Source organism: Tetrao urogallus, assembly GCF_951394365.1.
Source record: "Tetrao urogallus genome assembly, chromosome: 3".
Classification (NCBI taxonomy): Eukaryota; Metazoa; Chordata; class Aves; order Galliformes; family Phasianidae; genus Tetrao; species Tetrao urogallus.
Genome location: NC_136815.1, coordinates 9,823,532 through 9,844,249, shown reverse-complemented (window position 1 = coordinate 9,844,249; position 20,718 = coordinate 9,823,532). Strand labels below are relative to the sequence as shown.

At 46.9% G+C, this 20,718-nt stretch overlaps 1 protein-coding gene across 1 annotated transcript; it reads left to right on the top strand.

The window, feature by feature from the left end:
• Positions 1-15,092: 15,092 nt before the first annotated feature.
• On the top strand, positions 15,093-17,334 carry MYC (MYC proto-oncogene, bHLH transcription factor; the record flags this gene model as incomplete). Its single annotated transcript, XM_079533592.1, has 2 exons — positions 15,093-15,783; positions 16,772-17,334. Exons 1-2 carry the CDS (start codon positions 15,096-15,098, stop codon positions 17,332-17,334), a joined length of 1,251 nt encoding a protein of 416 aa, XP_079389718.1. The 5' UTR covers positions 15,093-15,095.
• Between the last annotated feature and the right edge of the window lie 3,384 nt (positions 17,335-20,718).

The following is a 20,718-nucleotide window of genomic DNA, read 5'->3' as shown; positions in this document are numbered from 1 at the left end:
TTCCAGAGATCCAGCACCACTTTGGAGCTTGTTGTAAAGCTGAGCTATTCCCAAATTCACTGGTGTTTCATCTCCTTCTGAACTTAAATTGACCACGCACTGCATTTGTCCAAGGCTTGTTCAGGGAAGGAAACATTTCACCCCTATATACACCAATTATCACGTTGCCTGTGTTCACATTTGGGGATTACATGCGTTCATGGTACTGTAAATGCCTAGAAAAGCCTCCAGGATCTATGTGAACTGAGAAGGAGAGATGGTAGGGAATGTAAAGAAAAAAAAAAGAGATGGGAATAGCCTAATTTCATAACAAATCAGACTGGTATTGGTACAAATGTGCACATGGGAGACATTCTGCCCGTCACCTCGTGACCAGCTCCATCTTATGCTGTTTTTCTGGAGGTAGACATGAGAAACTATGAATAAAGCAAAAAAATAGAGGAAAAAAATGAGTGTTACAAAGTACTGAGAAATTTCTCACACGCAAACAGACACAGTGATAAGTAGGGAGTATCTATGCTAAAGGACAACATGCAGAACCTCAGCAAGGACTAGATGACTTCTGGAAGCCCCTTTTGACATAACTTTTACATTATTCAAATTCCAAAAATAGCATAAGTTAAAAAAAAGGACTATCCTTCATGGTGAGAGCTGAGGAAATCAGTTTGGTCCCTTTGAAAATCCTTCTCCCACCCATGCAATACAATTTCAGATATGGATACTGTCAGAGCCACAGCCAAAACAAGCAGACAGGTATTTGATATGACATTGGAGCCTTTGCATTTCAACCACAAAAAGTTGAAACAATTTGAAAAATGCACCAGAGCCACTGAGCACAAGTCTGTGGAGCAATGCTCTTTATTATCTTCATCAATTACATCAACAGTGAGATCAAGTGCACCCTCAGCAAATCTGACAACCAAGAGGATGACAACCAAGCTGTGTGGTGTGGTCAACACAATTGGAGGGATGGGATGCCATCCAGAGAGACCTAGACAGGCTTGAGCAGTGGGCCCAGGTGAACCTCATGAGGTTCAACAAATCCAAATGCAAGATATTGCACTTGGGTCGAGGTAACCTCCACTACCAATACAAGCTGGAGGATGAAAGTGTTGAGTGCAGCCCTGCAGATAAAGACCTGGAGGTACTGGTGGAAGGGAAGCTGGACATGAGCCAGCCTTGTGCCCTCTCAGCCCAGAAAGCCAACCATATCCTGGGCTGCATCAAAGAAGTGTGGCCAGCAGGGCGAGGGAGGTGGTTCTGCCCCTCTACTCTGCACTGGTGAGGACTCACCTGGAGTACTGCATCCAGATGTGGAGTCCTCGGTACAAGAGACACATAGATCTGTTGAAAAGTGTCTAGAGAAGGGCCACAGAATGGAACGTCTCCCTGTGAGGACAGGCTGAGAGAGCTGGGGCTGTTCAGCCTGAAGAAGCGAAGGCTCTGTGGAGACCTGATAGTGTCCTTTCAGTATCTAAAGGGGGCTATAAGAAAGAAGAGGACAGACTCTTCAGCAGCATCTGTTGTGACAGGACAAGGGGAAATGGCTTCAAAAGAGAACAGGGAAGATTTGGATTGGACAGAAAGAAAAAGTTTTCCAAGGTAGAGAAGCACTGAAAGAGTTTGCCCAGAGAGGTAGTAGATGACCTGTCCCTGGAGACATTCACTGTATGGGGCTCTGAGCAGCCTGCTCTAGCTGCAGATGTCCTGTTCATTGCAGAGGAGTTGGACTAGACGGTCTTCAAGGGTCCCTTCCAACTCAAACCATTCTACGATTCTGTGATTGGTCCACATTAAAGGCTTGCAAGCTTCATCAAACCCTTCAAGAAGCCTAGTTTGAAATAGCAATTTGTGACAGAATTCTAAGTCAATAGATTTACTTTAAATATTTTGTGCTGAAGTTGATCTATTTGCTTCCCTCTCTTACAGGAATGCTGTATCATGCTCTCTCATTTTCTTAAAGGCTGTTCTTTGCCCTTCTTTGCTCCCCTACAGCCTTTCACTTTAAGATGTCAAAGCACTGAGAAGAAAGGACTGTTGCATCCAGCAGAAACTGGAGCAGAGGAGATGGGCGGTACTGTGTAATCGCCAAGCAATACATTTTGACGTCACAAAGATGATGATTTCTCTGTAATGACAGGGAAGAACTGCTGGACTGAACAGAGAAACCATGCTGGCTTTTAGCTCACAAAGCTCTTGACTCACTGCAGAGCTTAAATTCCTCACCCGCTCGCTGAAGTCAATCCTGCATCAGTCCAGCTGTAGAATCACACAAATGGCCCATTACCAAGTGAAAGCCCTTCTCAGCTACCTATTTGTCCTCCAGATTAGGAGATTGTGGGTGGAAATGGAATGCAGCCTTGCCTACAGGGCTTTCTGTAAAAAAGTTTTTACAGTAACAGTGGAAAAGGCAGTGGAAATCCAACACAGATTGGAAACATAAGAACTCTTCTTTACTCCCCATCATGCGGGATCAGCTGGTTGTTCCCAAAGAGCATCACTAATGCTGCAGAGCAGATGAGCACTCTCAGGTATCTGTCCGGGCTCCGAGCTCCCTGCACTTCCACTTTGTTTCCCAGTAGACGTTTTATAAATCAAACTGGGACACAAAAGTCAGTCCTCAAAAATAATACTGTTTTTTTTTTTTTGCCCGTGCTCCAAACTTTTCACTTTCCAGTTCCCTTTGGACACTTCTGCAGCAAGCAACCTTCTATTCTGCAACTTATTTTTGTCTTCCCTCCCTAGGAAGTAGCATTTGGGCTAGCCCAGTCTCTTAGCTCACTCATGTGTTGGCCTCTATTTACACACCAGCTCCAAAACATTTATTTGGCAGTCAGGCTGGAAAATGGCAGCTTGCTACGTTAACCTGCATTACTCTCTTCATTCACTATTCTTAATAAGTGTTTAGGAATGCATTAATGTGGGGCTAGGCCACAAAGTTTGCATCCGGGCTTTTGTCATGTTTGGAAGAGATGAGCTAGCACCAGCATCTTGTGCACATCATCCTTTCCATACTTAGCATCCAATAACAGTGTACAGCACTGACCCCCCTCTCAGAATTCCTTTCTGCTGCCCATATAGACAGAGTTGTCATGATTTTTCCCTGCTTTCCCTTCTCCAAGCCACCAAACAGCCATTCGATTCTGATAATGAAGTTGTTCAGAAGCTACCAGCATTTCTCTCTTAAGCAAAATCTTTGCCTACAGGCAGTGATGTAACACACAGGGAGCAGTGAGCGTGGATGAACTAAATAACATTAAATCTCTCTGCAGCCACTTTAGGAATGAATATATGAGCTAGCTATCACAGTTTCACACGTACGTGCTATAGACAAGGTGTAAGTTTGCAGCAAGATAGCTTACTGCAGGCCTTGAAATAGCTGCAAGGTCAAAGAGAGGTGGCAGAGGGGACAAATGACCTCCTCTGCTCTTCATCAGGTGGCTCATCTCACCAGCAAGGAGAGAAATCATTCACAAGAGTTGTCAGCACACAGCTGGATGGATGACCACCCCTTTCTTCCCCCAGATCTCTCCCTTGTATTCGCAGCAGAACTAACCCAGTTGGTGGTAAGGTCAGCACCACTGCGTTTGTCCAAGACCCCAAGGCAGTGAGTGAGGCACTGACATATCTGAGGCATCTGAGAGCTCTTCAGCTTTTGGTACAATTCCTCCTTCACCAATTGTCGATCTGAGGAGAGGCTGCAAAACCTGCTGCAAAACAAAGCAAATGAACTTCATCTAAGCTCCAAGCTACTGCGGTACTTACTGAGGGTTTATGGTTTAGAGCTGCTCAGTATCTGTCTCAAGCATAATATTGAGGGTATGTAATACACCTACACCCTTTAGTCTCTGTTGTTTTAACTGAGTGACCTACAAACCGGTTCTCCAATTTTCCAAGTACAGAAAAGCTAAGGGCAGTGAGGAATCTCCATCATGCAAAATAATCCTGGAGATTTTCCATTCATGGAGAACCCCACCTATCCTGTGTTTAGCAAACAGCAGTTTCAGTGACTCTGAAAAAGGTGTACAACATCACTCACTGCCAGCAGTGCAGGAGAAAATGATCAAGCATGTAAATTGAAGAATGATCTTGCACCTCCCAGTTAGAAATATCATGACTCGATTCCCTTGCATGCACACACACACACTTTGGCTTCATAGATATGACATCATCACAGACCATCCTTTGTTTGAGAGGAGGATAAGAAAGGAAGATGAGAAAAGTATGGACCAAAGGCAGAGATGCTTCCTGGCTAACCATAAGAGCACTAAAAACATATTAGCTATAGGCATCAGCACATTATTTGTGGGGACTGACGTACCATGAACTTCTAATCATGTGTGTAGTTACAATTCAAATTTTTAAGCCTTCAGTAATACCAAGTCCTGTAATTTTTTTGGTAGGCTACTAAAGAAATAACATTAAAAAAATCACACAGCCCTTAATAGGAAGCAGAGATAGATGGTCTTGGACGTGGCATATACTTATTTTTCACTTCTTATCTATTCAAAGTGGGATCCACCTCATCCCCCTTTCTTCCCGTGACACTCACACGAGGGTACATCCTCCCTAGAAGAACCAGACCAGAGCCACACTGGTACATGAGGATTACCCTCAATATATTAGGTGATACGGCTTGGATCTGCAGATAAATCTCAGTGGGAATGAATAGGAAGCAGAGAAGCTCACAGTCACATAGACAACGATAGGGCACAGAACATCTGGGGTTTCATCATTTCCCTTGCTCCTTTCCTGTATGCAATGTGAGACAATTCACTTTGCTCCTCTACATCCCCCTCCCCACTCCCTATTGCACCCACCACAGCCTTTTTAGAGCAAAGACAGGCAGTGCCTGTCAGCACAGCACACTTGGCCCTGCACCTTGGGGTCTAAGTGCCTTTGCAATACAAACGATAACAGTAACAACAATGCTTGCAACTCACTCAGGACATCTTTCCTTTCTAAGGCTGGGTGTAAATAATATTCTTATCTTCTAAGAAATAGCTCTGCCATCTCTGACTAGGTGATAAGTAGAGAGACACTCTTAACTGCTGATCAACAGGGAGGAGAGTGATTAGCATCCTCTGGGGAACACCTTGTTGATGACGGCTGCTTTGCATTGTTGAGGGTGTAAGAAGCACCTAAATTCCTCCTCCACAGAGCTCTCAACTGCTGATGAAGTCAGCACTGCATTTAATCCCTCAGCACACTGCTTGTCAGGCCAATTTCTGATCAAAGCCTTGCTTGCCACTGTGGCCATAATTGCAACCCTCTGCAACTCTCCACAGTTTGAGAAAGGGACTTAGTGTGAACGTCAAGGGAAACAAGGACTGAACTTAGGCAACACCAAACCTTCTGAAGTACAAAAATTAAACAACAACAAGAAAAACAAACAAACACACAAAACAAAAACAAACAAACAAACAATTCAACAACCCTACATAGGGACCAATTAGTAGGAAAGGCTAAAATAGGTCCAACCATTTCAGGAGTTTCCAAATTGAGGGCTATGATCTTAATTCCCTGCTAACTGGGTCTGATATGCTGGATTTCTGCAGCTGCCCCCCAGTGCTCAACCAATTCTGGCTAGCACAAACGTAGTTGAGGCAAGGAGGAACAGGTACAGCAGAGCAACATGTACCCTATAAAAAGTCAAAGCCTGAACTAACAGGCTTACTGAAGCTCAGGCTTAACCCCAAGGGGTGGATCAGTACAGATATGTGGATACAAGCCACTGCTTTGATTGTGTTGCTGAGTACCAATAGACCCAGGTACTCTCCATCCTCACCACCATCAATAGAAGCAAATGACATTCATGTGACTACACCCATACCAGGATCATGTTCGATTTTGGGCCCCTCACTATAAGAAAGGAGGATGTCCAGAGAAAGACAACAAAGCTGTGAAGGGTTTGTAGCATAAGGTGTTTGGGTTTTTTTGTTTTTTTTTTTGTTTTTTTTTTGTTTTGTTTTGTTTTTTAATGGCATTTGGCTGAGAGAACTGAGATTGTTCAGTCTGGAGGAGGCTCAGCGGACACCTTATCGTTTTGTACAACCCTCTGAAAGAGGTTGTGGTGAGGTGGATGTCGGCCTCTTCTCCCAGATAACAGCAATAGGATGAGAGGTGATGGCATTAACTTGTGCTAGGGGAGGTTCAGGTTAGATATTAGGAAAAATGTCTTCTCTAAAAGAGTGGTGAAGCATTGGAACAGGCTGCCCGGGAAGGTGATCACCATTCCTGGAGGTGTTCAAGAAACATGTATACATGGTACCTAGGAACATGGTTTAGTGGGAAATATTGGCAGTAATTGGACTGTTGGACTAGACAATCCTAGTCGTCTTTACCAACCTTAATGATTCTGTGATTCTATTCTGTGATTCTATCTATGATCCTCTGTTGACAATGGTGCTTCCGCCAGAGCTGGGATGGTTCTTTCTGTAGTGCTTCAGTGCTCCCTATCACATTGGTGAGGTGTCTCCAGCCTGGGCAATAAAACATAGATACAAGCACATACTTACTAAGGCTTTTCCTGCTCTGCTGGATCAAACTGCTTTACACATCTCAGAAAATACTGGGGTAGGAGGTCCTTTCCTCCCAAAAAGGCTGGCCCTCCTGGCAAAGGTGGGCCCCAGCGTTGTGTGAGTCTGGTTGCACAATATGAAAGAAAGATGTCAAACAGATCAGAAACACTTCCCTATCTAGCAGTGTTCTACATCTGGAGGAAAATGCAACCTCACACTTTCGATCACAGGCTGACTCTTAAATAAGGCAATCCTCATCCATAGCAATGATTTCCTTTCTCCCCTCTTATTATACATTTTACCTCCCTGTATTATTGCTCACAGGAAACATCAATTTTCAAGCATGGTATTTCCCTTTCTAATAAAATGCAGCAGGAGGTTCCACAGGTTAATTATAAATTGATTTTAAAAGCATTTACCAAGAAGTGTTTTAAATCCATTTCCCTTAATTCCATTTCATGCAGCATATGTCTCGCGGTGCAAAGGGGAGACGCGGTGTTATTGCCACTATCTGCCAGATGAACATGTTCATCACCAACAGTGCAGAGAGTGATAAGTCCCTTATCTGATACAGAGAGACAAAACATTCCCTCTTTCTTATCAACAAATCGAATTATCAGCCAAGTGAAGTAGTTTTTGGTAGCATTTCTGACTGCGTTTTGCTTTTAAATCCATACCGGCAGCAAATGTTCATGGATGCATTTCCCTCTTACGCTCATTTCAAAATGCAGCAGCAGCCACAGATAAGAATGCTTTATCTCTCCAAGACGTCAAACCTATGTGCTGCTAGGCTGTTCTGAATTTGCTGGTAAACTAAGCTATAGTGAAAGTAAAAAGTGATGCTAAGACAGACATACATAGAGCTTGGAGGACCACAGAGCTGAGCCAATGTTTACTGACAAGCTGAGCAATGCCTGCTGACATGACTGTTGCTAACGGCTTAGACAACACTTTTCAGTGCCACCCCTTAATTCGGGATGCTTACCTTAAGAAGATTGGGACCCAGTAACCTTGGAAAGCTCTCATCTAGGTAAGGTGACAATACTGCCACCACTGGCACATGTGCCAGACAGATTCAAAATTAACTTCACAACACAGTAAAGCTAGAAAGGAGTTAGGGTTATTGGCCACCTGACAACACCAGGGGAATGTAACAGCTAAATACACAATCACATTTTTAGGTGTGAGAGTTAGAAACCATCTGATGCCTTTGTATGAGACAGTTTGTTGGGATGCTCCCAGCAGAGTTCTCCGAAGTGAGCAGCTGCTCTGAAGGGCTTTGTGTGGGTGAGTACCCATGGGAAAGGCCTCAACACCAGCCTGCCTTGAGCACAGAATGAGAGCACTTAGCTGTTAACTTGCATTGGAATGTTGGAGTCAGAGCACCACTTCAGCTGTGTTCAGAAAGTTAATTTCAATGGGACAGCACTGGAAAGAGTTTGTGCTTGAATGCACTTACCGGGCAGCTGCACACAGTTCCAGCTCACCAACAGCGTTTTAATGCAAGTCATCTCTTCCATCAAGCAGGCCAAAGACGACAAGGCATGATCGCAGAAACTCATGGAGCACAGGCATATCACTCAAGTAAAAAACTTCTTGGTAAATATCTGCAAACTCCCTGCATTGAGTTCATCTTTCTCCCTCCCATGAGAGATGGGCAATCAGCAGCTCTGCAAGTAATGGAATGTTTGAAGACAACACCATCATCATTTCACCTGATGAGCAAGAGGAGCAAAACTAGTGAGCGCTCTGCTGCTTGCTCAGCACGGAGCCAGCCAAGGGAGATCAGACTCCACCAGAGCTGTGGACTTTGCATTGATCAGTTATTCAGATTATGCACATCCTTTCACTTCCTCAGAGATAAACACAACCAGCTTGGAGCTAAAACAAAGCCAGAAGCATCTCCAGTGTCTATATCTCTGTTTCTTACTGGTTCCACCTCTACAAGGCTACCTTCTTTCCCAGATTTATTTTTTTTTTAAGTTCCCCTGTGGCTGAACTTGTTAATTTGGTGGCAATCAGATGCCTCATCTCTAAAGCAGCTATTTTGCAACCAGCGACATGATTCCTGGAAGGGTTATATACTCTCATCTGTTTGTAGAAGGGACAGCCTAGTTGGATATTAATTCCCGAAGAGACAAGAGATAATTATAATAATGGCCCAGCTGACAATAGTTTCAATAGTTTCCAGCCTCACTGTCAGCTGACACATTCCTTCCCCCAGATAATATCTGATACAGACAGATATTTCTGAAGCTGTGCCTCTGCAGGACGTGCCATGAGAACTGCAGCGAGGTCAGCTCTTCTGCTTTCCTATGAAACCTGCAAGGAAGTTGATGCAGAAGAGGTTTATTTTTCTTGGACACTAATAATAAAGCCATTTAATAGCTTTCAAACCTTTCTTGCCTTCCTGCTACACTCTGCCGCTCCCTCCCACTGCAGGCCTGCAGGTGTCCCAGCACCCAAGCACAGGAATGGAGAAACATTTGCTCCTGCTCTTCCCATATGGCATTTGGTTCTGATCAAAGTCTTCATTCAAGATTTCCATTATGGAAACAGTCTTGGCCAGTTCGGTGGAAGGGCTGGAGCCACCCCCACTGGATCACATCCAGCTCTCAAGATCAAGGGTTGGAAAATTACAGAAAGTCTTGGCAGTGTGGGCAACCAAAAGGATCATTAAGCAGTTGCAAATAGCCCTAATGCTTTAACGAGGACTTAATCAAGCAGAGCTGGGATGTCTTGACAATCTGATAATTGTGACAGAAAATGCAGAGAATGTGGAGGCCTGGCGGGTCTTCCAGGGCTGATTGTTCTGAAATAGCTTTTCTTTCTCTTTTTGAAGAGAAATTTAAATGAACCAGGCTTTCAGAAATAAATGTTTATCTTTCACAAGAGCCTTGAAGATCTTCTCATTTATCAAGCTCTTAAATCTGCACAGATTTCCTGTAATTCACCCTTAATCCACAACTGGACAGAACTCTCTCCAATCAAGGGATGCCAAAACTGCTGTTGTTGGCTTGGTCCCTTCCAGCCATTTCTGACCAAAATCTTCATCGCTAGGAAGGGCCAATTCAAACTCTTCTCACATTTTGGAAGGTTGCTTTGAAGGAACGTAGATTAGTTTACAAGTTAAAATATTCAAACACCCCAAATAACTAGTGTTACATAGCTGGTATTGAAATATTAAATTGTCATATACACATTTGAATAGTTTCATTTTATGTAGTTAACTAATCAAGGGCTTCCATGTTTGAAAACAAGGCTAATATTTGATACCCAGCTAACTGTGATGGTTTGAAAGGACTGCAAAGGGAAAACTGTCTGTAAACAAAGTTAAATTAACAGCTGCAGTTTTTTTTACCCTGATGCAAAAAAGGTACGCTCAGTGGAAAGACCAAAGGTGGTGAAAATTCTTCTCTGTGTTCAAAAACAGAGGAAGATGTTTTCCCGTGCTTCACTCCTGATGCCAGTAGACACCCAGTGCTCTTGGCCAGAGCCAAGGGGCAGCTCAGGCTCTGCTCTAACTCTCCTGGCAATGAGATGTACTTCCAGGGATTTCAGTGGGTTTCTGTGAGAGATGTTGTACTCACTGCAGTGCTGAGGGAGTGGTGTAATATTAGCATAACTCTTATAGAATCATCACAGAAATGTTTGAATTGGAAGGAACCCTTAAAGGCCATGTAGTCCAACTCCCCTGCACTGAACAGGGACACCTACAGCTACATCAGGGTGCTCAGTTCCATCCAGCATGGCCTTGAATGTCTCCAGGGATGGGGCACTCATCACCTCCATGGGCAACCTGTCCTGGTGCTTCACTGCCCTTATTTTAAAAGATTTTTTCTTTGTAGCCAATCTTTCATTTCACAGCACTCTTCCCATTTAGTTTTCTGCTCTTTTCCTCTGTGCACATTCCTTTTTCTGCTGGGAAATCAGTGGGCTGCACTTTTTCATAGTGAGGAACTCAGGCTGGCAGAGCACAAGAAGCCAGCCTGGGGGACGAAGATATTTACCGCAGCGTCCCTTGGCCACACAGCTGTAACAACCGAATACATAAATGCCATCCAATACCACTTTTGCTACTCCATAACTCCACTATATGGAAGTTCGCATTCACAGTGTGAGGACGAGCATGGCCTTTTCTGCAGCTGCCACAAAGGCGTGTGTAGGTCCTCATGTTTCATGGTGACAGTGGCCCCCAGACACCTGCATTTCTCATTCATAGTGGGGAAGTCCACCAAGAAGGTGTTTGTCTGGGTCACGTACAAGTCGTTTTGGCCCTGGGAGATGTTAGGAAGATGTTATTGAGACAGCACTGTCAGCTTCTGCCTACACACATCTCACCTCCTGTTGTTACAGAAAGTACAGCTGCTGAAAGAGAAGAAAAAGTTACGCATCTCTTTTCTGGCTCTTCTATTAATAAGGTAAATCCATTTATTTTCTGCACTGGGGTCCCACTGTGGATCCAGGATCCCTATGCAATGCTATTGGATGCACACAGGTGCCCCAGCTGATCTCAGTGACTCTGAGCACAAAAGACCACATTCTAGGGAGTAAACCTCCCACCCAAGTCATTAGCACTTTCCAGCACTAATACCTCATTAGTGCTTTCCCATTCTCACCCGTGGAAGACCAGCAACTCACTGGGGAGTTGCTGGGGAGGAGGTGAAGTGACAATTTCTGAAGATAGCCACAATTTTCAGGCAGCTTTTTGCCCACTGGAAAGGGGATTACAGACGTCCCCTGGAAATATGACACGCAGCAGGTGACACAGACATGCGTGACATCACGAGTTGTCTCAGGGTTTTCCAGCCACAGAGAGGTGAGAGAGGTTTTTCCACCATCTCTACTTCACTCTCAACTTTTGCTTTCATTTCTGTTGCTCGCGGGCTCCTGATGTGCCATCACTCATCAGTTCCACCCTCCCACCTCCTATTTGTCATGAGAATCCCCGATGTCAAAACAATCATGTTGACTCTGCTGTCTCCTTAACGTTATAGTTGCATATTTATTCTTCCTGTATAACAGCTATTTTGTCAAAATGCCCTTTTACTGGAGATTTATACTTACTGTTTTCACACCTATCCCTGTGTTCTTTCTGAGCTTGGACATAAGAGCAAAATATCTTTGTTCCGCCACGTGAGGACGGGACCTCAACATTGACTCTCCAAGAAGACCTCCAAGACCTAAAGAAATCTATAGAACATTTTAAATACCTATGAAGGCCACACTGTTTCAATAGCACATTTCTTCCAGTCCTCCTCTCTCGTTTTTCTACTCAGATGAACACAGGGTACTTTAGGAGTCCATCTGCTTATGTTTTGCAGTCCTCGCTTCAAGCCGTAATGCTCTGTGATACTGCAGTTAGTTTCTCTGCATACAATTATATTGCAGCACAGGATTATGATTTTCAACACTATTAGTACTGGAGTAATTCTGAAGTATTTCTGCTCTTTCCAGCTGAATTTCAATGACTTTTACAGCTCTGAAAGCATTACTGTGTGATTCTGATGCTGTTCTTAAATGGGTAAAACAATCATAGAATGGTTTGAGTTGGAAGTGACCTTTAAAGGCCATCTAGTCCAACTCCCCTACAATGAGCTGGGACATCTACAGCTTGATCAGAGTCCCATCCAGCCTGACCTTGCGTGTCTCCAGGGATGGAGCATCCACCACTTCTCTGGGCAACCTGTTTTAGTGCCTCACTGCCCTTATTTTAAAAACTTCTTCCTAATATCCAGTCTTAATCTTCTCTGTCCTAGTTTGAAGCCATTTCAACATGTCCTATCACAACAGACTCTCCTAAGGAGTATGTCTCCTTCCTTCTGGTGGCATCCCTACAAACCCTACACTGGGTAGAACTGGATCAATTCAGATCCTGCCCCTTTCTGGCAGAGTCCTTCAGCCACGCTATTTCCAGTCACACCAGCAAAGTCCTCTACAGAGATTTGTAGCATTTTAAAACAGCACGACATATTTTAAGCCACCTTGGAGCAAGGTGTTTAAAATATCATTGGGTGAAGCACCCACCTTGGGACTGCTCAGTGCTCCCCAGTTGCTGATCCCTTCTTGTTGTTTTCACAAATCTGTCCCTCTTTGCTACCCAACTGCAGCAGAACGCGCTGCAAACTGCACTTGGAGCGGAATGTGGCTGCAAACACTCCGCTGCTCAGCGGAAATGGGCGATTTCCACTTAAAAAAAAAAAGGGGGGGGGGGGGGAGGGGAAGATTTAAAAAATATATATGTATTATTTTTTTCGCCGGGAGGGATTCACGCAGATGCCGGGCCGGGGCTGCGCTCTGCATCCCGCGGGCGCGATCGGGCGCCGGGAGAGGGCGCGATGGCCCCACGGTAGCGGCGGCCGTGGGAAAGCGGGGCCGCCGCCAGCGCTGGGGAGCCGCACCGGGGGATGGATAGGGAAGGGGATGTGGGAGTCTAAGTGCTTCTGCGCTTAGCAATAATACAAATACAAGTCCCCTTGGTGTGTGGGGGCTGAAAAAATAAATAAGAAATAAATAAGAAATAAATAAGAAATAAATAAGAAATAAATAAGAAATAAATAAGAAATAAATAAGAAATAAATGAGAAATAGGAATAATATTTATATGTATATTAGCAGGGTGCCCTGCTAATATATATATTATAGCGGTCGCGCGGGGCCGGACAGACGCGAATGCGGAGCGCTCCGTCGGGTCTCGGCTCCGCGCACCTCTGGGGATTGGCAGCGGGGAAGGGGTGAGCCCGGGTGGGGAAGGAGCCGCTGGGTGGGGGGCTGCGTAGCGAGCGGGAGGAGGTGCAGAGCCCCCGGGGGTCACCTTGCAGCCGCCGCCCCCACTCCTCCGGCAGCCTCCTCCTCCCGTTTAATTCTCCGGGACAACGAAACAGCGACACGGGCGGGGGTGCGCGAGCCACGGACGCTCCTTTGTGCCGGTAGCCGGCAACCGCCCCGCCCGCAGCCGCGTTACGGGGGGACACAGAGGGTGAACCTCCCACCTCCCCTGCCGCCGTCGGGGGGCAGCGGGCGGAGAGGGAGAGGCGATCGAGGAGGGGGGGAGGAAGGAAGCTGCGAGAAGCGCCCTTTTCATCCCCTCTCGTTTTTTGTTTTTTTTTTTTTTTGTTTGTTTGTTTTTTGTTGTTTTTTACTATGTTTACTTCCGACCTCTCCTTGTAGTAAGAGAAAAAAAAACAACCGCTGCTCCGCATCGCCTCTCCCCGGCTCCTCTCCCTCCCTCTCGCCCGCGCAGCTCCGGCTCGCAGTGCCCGGGGGGGCACGGAGCCCCGCGGCCGCCCCCTCGCGGCGCGCCCTCCCCGCGCACGGAGCCCGCGCGGAGCCGGGGGCGAGCGGGAGGGAGAAGAAACGGCGACGCACACGGCGCTAGCGCGCACTCGCGGGGCCCCGCCGTGCCGCTCGTGCTCCCGCCCCCGCTGCATCTCCCGCCCGCCCCTCGCCGGCGCTTTAAAGGAGGAAAGCAACTTAACTTCTATTGTACCGGACGGAGCGCGCCGCGCCGCCTTGGACCGTACAATCTGCCGCACGCCGGGAAGGCGAGCCTTCTCTCCGCTGTATTTTTTTCTCATCGTGGTGGGAGGAAGAGATCTACGTTCTCCCTGCGTTTTGGCTCCTTTTTTTTCCCCCCGTCTTCTCCGGCGGTTCTTTTTATATTTTTATCTCCAATTTCTTGATTTTGTTGTTCCCCGCACCGCCCGCAATTATTGCCTCGCTCCGTCTCGCAGCCGGCGCGTTGGAGGAGCCGGTGAGTCGCGGGGCTCCGCTTTACCCATCACACGATCCGCCGCGGTCGGGCTGACAGCGCGGGGCCGCGGGACCGCCGGTGCCTCCCGGGGGACGCGGCGCTGCGCCGGGGCACGGCGCGCCCCATCCTTCTCCGTGCGCTCGGCTTGGATATAATTTTATTTTTTGGGGGGGATGGGGGGAGAACAAGAAGCATTTGCTTCTCCAGCGTACACACGGCAGGTTTTGCTTATTGCACATATATACGTGTGTGTGTGTGTGTGTGTGTGTGTGTGTGTGTGTGTGTGGATATATATGTATATATGATACATTTGGCAAAGTTTGCCCAGCTCCGTGCACGGCCAGGTGGGTGGTTGGGGAGCAGCCCGGCTCTGTGCCGGGAGCTCCCGTCTCTTCCCGCCCGGTTCCCGGTGCCGGAGCTGCGCACCGGGTGAGCGCGGCGGCTGTGGGAGCTGTGCCCGAGTGGAGCCCCTCCGGAGAGCCGCGGGGAGAGTGCTCCGGGCGTCCCCGGGAGCTGAACCCTCGGTGGACGGGGTCGCGGCTCCCGGTCGCCCCGCTGAGCTGGGGAGGGGGTAAAGGGGAGGCGCACGAGGGGTCATGCATTTTATTATTATTTTATTATTATTATCATTATTTTATATGTATATATATTTTTTAAAAAATAAATCAATCCGACGGCGCGGGGTGCCGGGAGGGAGCGCTGCGCACCGGGGGGCGATTCCCACCGCTACAGGGGCCGGGGGGAGCGGAGCCTCGCGGCCCCGAGCGCGGCTCACCCGGCCCCCCCGTGTCCCCCTCCCGCCCACAGGCAGCAGCCGCCGCGATGCCGCTCAGCGCCAGCCTCCCCAGCAAGAACTACGATTACGACTACGACTCGGTGCAGCCCTACTTCTACTTCGAGGAGGAGGAGGAGAACTTCTACCTGGCGGCGCAGCAGCGGGGCAGCGAGCTGCAGCCGCCCGCCCCGTCCGAGGACATCTGGAAGAAGTTTGAGCTCCTGCCCACGCCGCCCCTCTCGCCCAGCCGCCGCTCGAGCCTGGCCGCCGCCTCCAGCTTCCCTTCCACCGCCGACCAGCTGGAGATGGTGACGGAGCTGCTCGGGGGGGACATGGTCAACCAGAGCTTCATCTGCGACCCGGACGACGAATCCTTCGTCAAATCCATCATCATCCAGGACTGCATGTGGAGCGGCTTCTCCGCTGCCGCCAAGCTGGAGAAGGTGGTGTCGGAGAAGCTCGCCTCCTACCAAGCCTCCCGACGGGAGGGGGGCCCCGCCGCCGCCTCCCGACCCGGTCCGCCGCCCTCGGGGCCACCGCCTCCTCCCGCCGGCCCCACCGCCTCGGCCGGCCTCTACCTGCACGACCTGGGAGCCGCGGCCGCCGACTGCATCGACCCCTCGGTGGTCTTCCCCTACCCGCTCAGCGAGCGTTCCCCGAGGGCCGCCCCGCCCGGCGCCAACCCCGCGGCTCTGCTGGGGGTCGACACACCGCCCACGACCAGCAGCGACTCGGGTGAGCGGCGCCCACGCGTGTCGGGGACCCGTGCGTTCCTCCTTCCCGCCGCTCGCGGGACCTCGCTTCGCTTCTTCCCCATTGCGCTCACCGCTCTGTTAAATGTGTTAAATGCCACGTTAGCGAGGCGCGCTGCGAGTTTATTTCCTGGAAAAGCAGTTTTCCCTTCACTCTTTTGGAGGAAAGAAGGAGTCAACAACAACAACAAAAAAATAGGGAGAAACTTTCATAGCGGGGTCACTGTCTGATGTCCCCAGCGCGGGAGAGGAGGGAGCGCTTCTCGGTGACACCCGCGGGTCGGGAAGGAGTTAACTGCTGCCCGAGAGCCGCGGGGAGAATGCGGGCGGGGAGGTGCCAGTGAAAGTGGCTCCGAGGAGTGAGTGAATGGGGCTGGGAAAGTTTTAGAAATGCTTCCTTAGGTATTTGACAGCGTGTTCCGCTCGCTCATAAATTTGGGTTGAAAGCGAGTTGCTACTCAAACACTGCAGCCTTCGGGTTTTTAGGTTTTGTTGTTTTTTTGCTTTTTTTTTTTTTTAACTTAGATTTTCCACAAATTAGCAGATCAAGAGAGATTGAGAAAATGTCTCTGAGTCTCTGAATACACATGTGTGTTAAGTAAGCCTTCTTTTGAGGCGTGGCCAAAGCCTTCTAAATCCTTAATTAAGGGCAGCTTGAGTCTGGGAGCTTTATTACGCTGCGCTGCTGACAGCCGAGGTTAAACTTTGCTGCTATCTCTGCGCTTGCAGTTACGCAAGAGCCGTGCAACTTTTGAAATCAGGGAGCCAGGGTTCCGAGGGCAGCCCTTGAAATGCCGCTTCCTTAAGGGAAGGGCTCTTGGGTAGGGAATGGGGAGTCTTGCAGAGTCGGATGGTTTTGAAGTAGGTTTGTCAATGGGTTCCTTGCTCCGTGGCTTGGAGTAACCCCTTGTCAGGCTGCCCTGAGAGTTTTTGCACAGATCAGCTCATGATGCTATTTTTTTCCCGTGCAGAAGAAGAACAAGAAGAAGATGAGGAAATCGATGTTGTTACATTAGCTGAAGCAAACGAGTCTGAATCCAGCACAGAGTCCTGCACAGAAGCATCAGAGGAGCACTGTAAGCCCCACCACAGTCCGCTGGTCCTCAAGCGGTGTCACGTCAACATCCATCAGCACAACTACGCTGCTCCTCCCTCCACCAAGGTGGAATACCCAGCCGCCAAGAGGCTAAAGTTGGACAGTGGCAGGGTCCTCAAACAGATCAGCAACAACCGAAAATGCTCCAGTCCCCGCACGTCAGACTCAGAGGAGAACGACAAGAGGCGAACGCACAACGTCTTGGAGCGTCAGCGAAGGAATGAGCTGAAGCTGAGTTTCTTTGCCTTACGTGACCAGATACCTGAGGTGGCCAACAACGAGAAGGCGCCCAAGGTTGTCATCCTGAAAAAAGCCACAGAGTACGTTCTGTCCATCCAATCGGACGAGCACAGACTGATCGCAGAGAAAGAGCAGTTGAGGCGGAGGAGAGAACAGTTGAAACACAAACTTGAGCAGCTAAGGAACTCTCGTGCATAGGAACTCTTGGACATCACATAGAATATCCCAAACTAGACTGAGACTATGATAAAATATTAGTGTTTCTAATATCACTCATGAACTACACCAGTCCATCGAGAATGGAACTATTGCAACTGCATGCTGTGCGACTTAACTTGAGACTACACAACCTTGGCTGAATCTCCAAACGGTTTGGCCAGAACCTCGAAACTGCCTCATAATTGATACTTTGGGCATAAGGGATGATGGGACATTCTTCGTGCTTGGGGATGAACTCTTCAACTTTTTTTCTTTTAAAATTTTGTATTTAAGGCATTTTTTCTTAAGAGAATTCCAAAAAGAGTTGTCCCCAGATTGCTGTAAATATTTACACATCTTCTTGCCATGTAAATACCTTTAATAAAGTCTTTATAGAAAAATGTGCAACATTAATACACAACAGTTGTGGCAATTGGATTTATACTTGTCTTGAACTTGTGTGCCATAACATTTCACAATTTTGTTTTTTATTTAAATACATTTTTTTCTTTTAAAAATGATTTTTATTTTGTTTTTAGATAAATAAATATTTGCCCAAAATATAATTAGTTAAATCCTGTGTAAAGACTTTCCTTTGTTTTTTCCCCTGTTGCCATTAGATGCTTGTTTCCCTGACATCCCTCTCTTTGTCATCAGAGTGTGACTTTAGAAAATTCATATTGGGTTTAGATGAGAAGAAATTGTAGTTTTGAAGCTTAGTGGGGGGTTTGGCTTCTTTTTGTCTTCCTCATGCATCTTGTTACTTCCAGTAGATTAGACCAATGTTCTTGATGCTTTGCCAGCTCAGCTATGTGCCCCAATGAAGGTGATAGCGATCATGTCCATCTTGCCCATCCATGGTCTCTGCTTGCCCATCCATGATCTCTGCTCAATGAAAGTAAAGTGGAGCTACTGTGTTTTTCACACAAGCCCAGTGTATAGGATCTGCATTCTTTCCAAATAAGCTTAATTATATTCTAGGGGCATGACCTTCGTTCTGCACTGGGGACCCAGCTATGTATTTCGAGAACTTCTTTGTAGTGAACTCACCTTAATTGCTTCCTGTTTGATTTTGAACAGAAGTTTAATGGGATAAAAAAATAAACAGAGGTGGTAAGTGTTGACGTTGTTAAAACAACAGAGCCGTTTCCCCTTTTAAGTGCTGAAATCAGCAGAGCTAACCTTCCTAGGTAAACACCCTAACACTTTAGTAATGTGAATAGTTACAGGGGATTTCAGGGAATACCGAGTTCAAGGACAGGGAGTGCACAGAACCACACTTGTAACAAAGGAGAAGGAGATTTCTTGCCAGGGGAATGTGCCTGACAAACTCCTAACGTTTGTCTGTCTCTATCACATGGCTTTTACTTTCAGGAATTGTCTCATGATCGGCTTCAGATGGGCCACAAAGCACTTAATGACACAGTTCCAAAGATCAGATTTGAACTTTTTCTCCCCTCTTTCACCCGCTTAGCTCAGCCTTGGTCAAAATTTGAGCAAGAAATCAGTGACCCTTGGATTTGGAGGCAGAAACTGCTTTTACAAAAGCTGAACCTTATATTTGTCAATTTTCATAATTCCCATTAAATACTCATTTGCTTGGTTTCCAACCAGGTGAGCAGCTGCCAGCTGCCAGATAACACCAGTGCCAGTGACCAAACTGGAATGGGGGGGGGGGGGGGGAGGGGGGGTTGGGTCTCCTGCTGCTCTCAGGCTCAGAGCAGAGAGAGGAAGGGTGCAGGTGGACACGGGGCAAGGAGAGGAGATAGCAGCTTATGGACAAAGCAGATGCCAAAGGTTTCTGCCCTGAAAAGCCTGCAATAAAAGTCCCAACAATTTTGCATGTGGGACATACTAAAGGAAATGAATGTCTAAATCCCATCTGGTAAGGTGCTTTAGGTGCTAGACTGAAGATTTCTTAGGAAAAACATCATTCTGTTAGAAATCTGAGAGAAAGCAACATTTTTTCTTCCATTTGCACTACCTGCGTGCAAATGAGTTCATAGAAACGGCATAGTTGCGTTTTTCAGTGTGTGATTCAGATATTCAGAACAATGTGAAAGTATTAACGTATCTGAACTGTAAATCAGGACTTCCAGCTCTGCGTCACACAGAAGTTCTGCCTTGTATTAAGTGGGTTAGCTTACTTGAATACGGATGTCTGTACCTATTCTAGATACTGGTTAGGAACAGAAATCAGTCAGAAATCAGTCATTGTCCAGGAGCTTCTGAGTGCATCCCCATCCTCTGAAACAGAGTGTAGATCCACCCATGATCTTCAAAAAACTTTGTCACCTTTGGGTCCGGTTTCATGTTAGCAAAACTCTCTTGCTTCTTCCCGTTAAATGCGGTTAGACCACAGTGATTAATAAGCCTCTCCATATTTGTCAGCTTCTTAAATCATTTGGAGGATATATATTTTTTTTATTCTATCTGCAGAAGCTCCTCAGTCTTTTGATGCAGAAGATACTCTGTTAGTTGCTTTCTTAAGTTCACCTTCCATTTGGGCAGCAGTTCCACTTGCTGTTTCCTTGTGGATGATAACCAGATGATGAACATGACCCCAGATTGCCACTCCAAAAATGATTACGAATTTATGGTATGAAGCTTTGTATTTAATGATTTTCTTACTTTCTTACTTTGTCGGAAGATTTTGAGGTACCTAATTAATGTAGTGGGACAAAAAAGTGTCTGCTGTTACTGTTTAGGGGAAAGGGCTTCCATTTTCCGGCTCAGAATGAGAGACTGGGATGTTCAGAAGACATAGACATCCCACAGGAGTTCTCAGGCTGGATTCAGTTAGTAACATGTTGTATATGGGCAGGGAAGTGTTGGATTTTGCTGCTGTTTTGGAGCAATAAAGGGGAAAAGTTTCTAAAATAAACTTCTCAGTCTTGAAATAAGCATTTGTAGCACTTGCCAAACAGCTGTACCAAAACACCGCTTGAAATACAAAGAGCATTTTTTACTTCATCTCTTTGCTCCTTCACTTTCACTGAAGATTTTAAGCCACTTCCTTTCCAGAAAAACATTAGGCAAAATATGGCTTTGAAGGAAACCATCACAGTGGAAATAAAGTTATCATCTATACTCACTGTTCATATTTAACTACATTGATTTTTAGGGTTCCAGCTCCACTTTTTCCTGAGTATAACTTCTCTCTTTCCAGTCAACTAGCAATCTAAATGGCACCAGCATGCCGATGTACGTGTTAGCATAGCACTGGGATGGCACTTGTGCTGGCTTCGTCCAGCACCATCGATGCGACGTCTGTGAGAAATCCAGGTTTCTTCAAAGGAAACAGATCCTTGCCAATGAGGATGTTTTTGGAAGTTTGATCCCCGCCTCTAAAGAAATCCCTTTCCTCATTGCTGCCATGAGCAC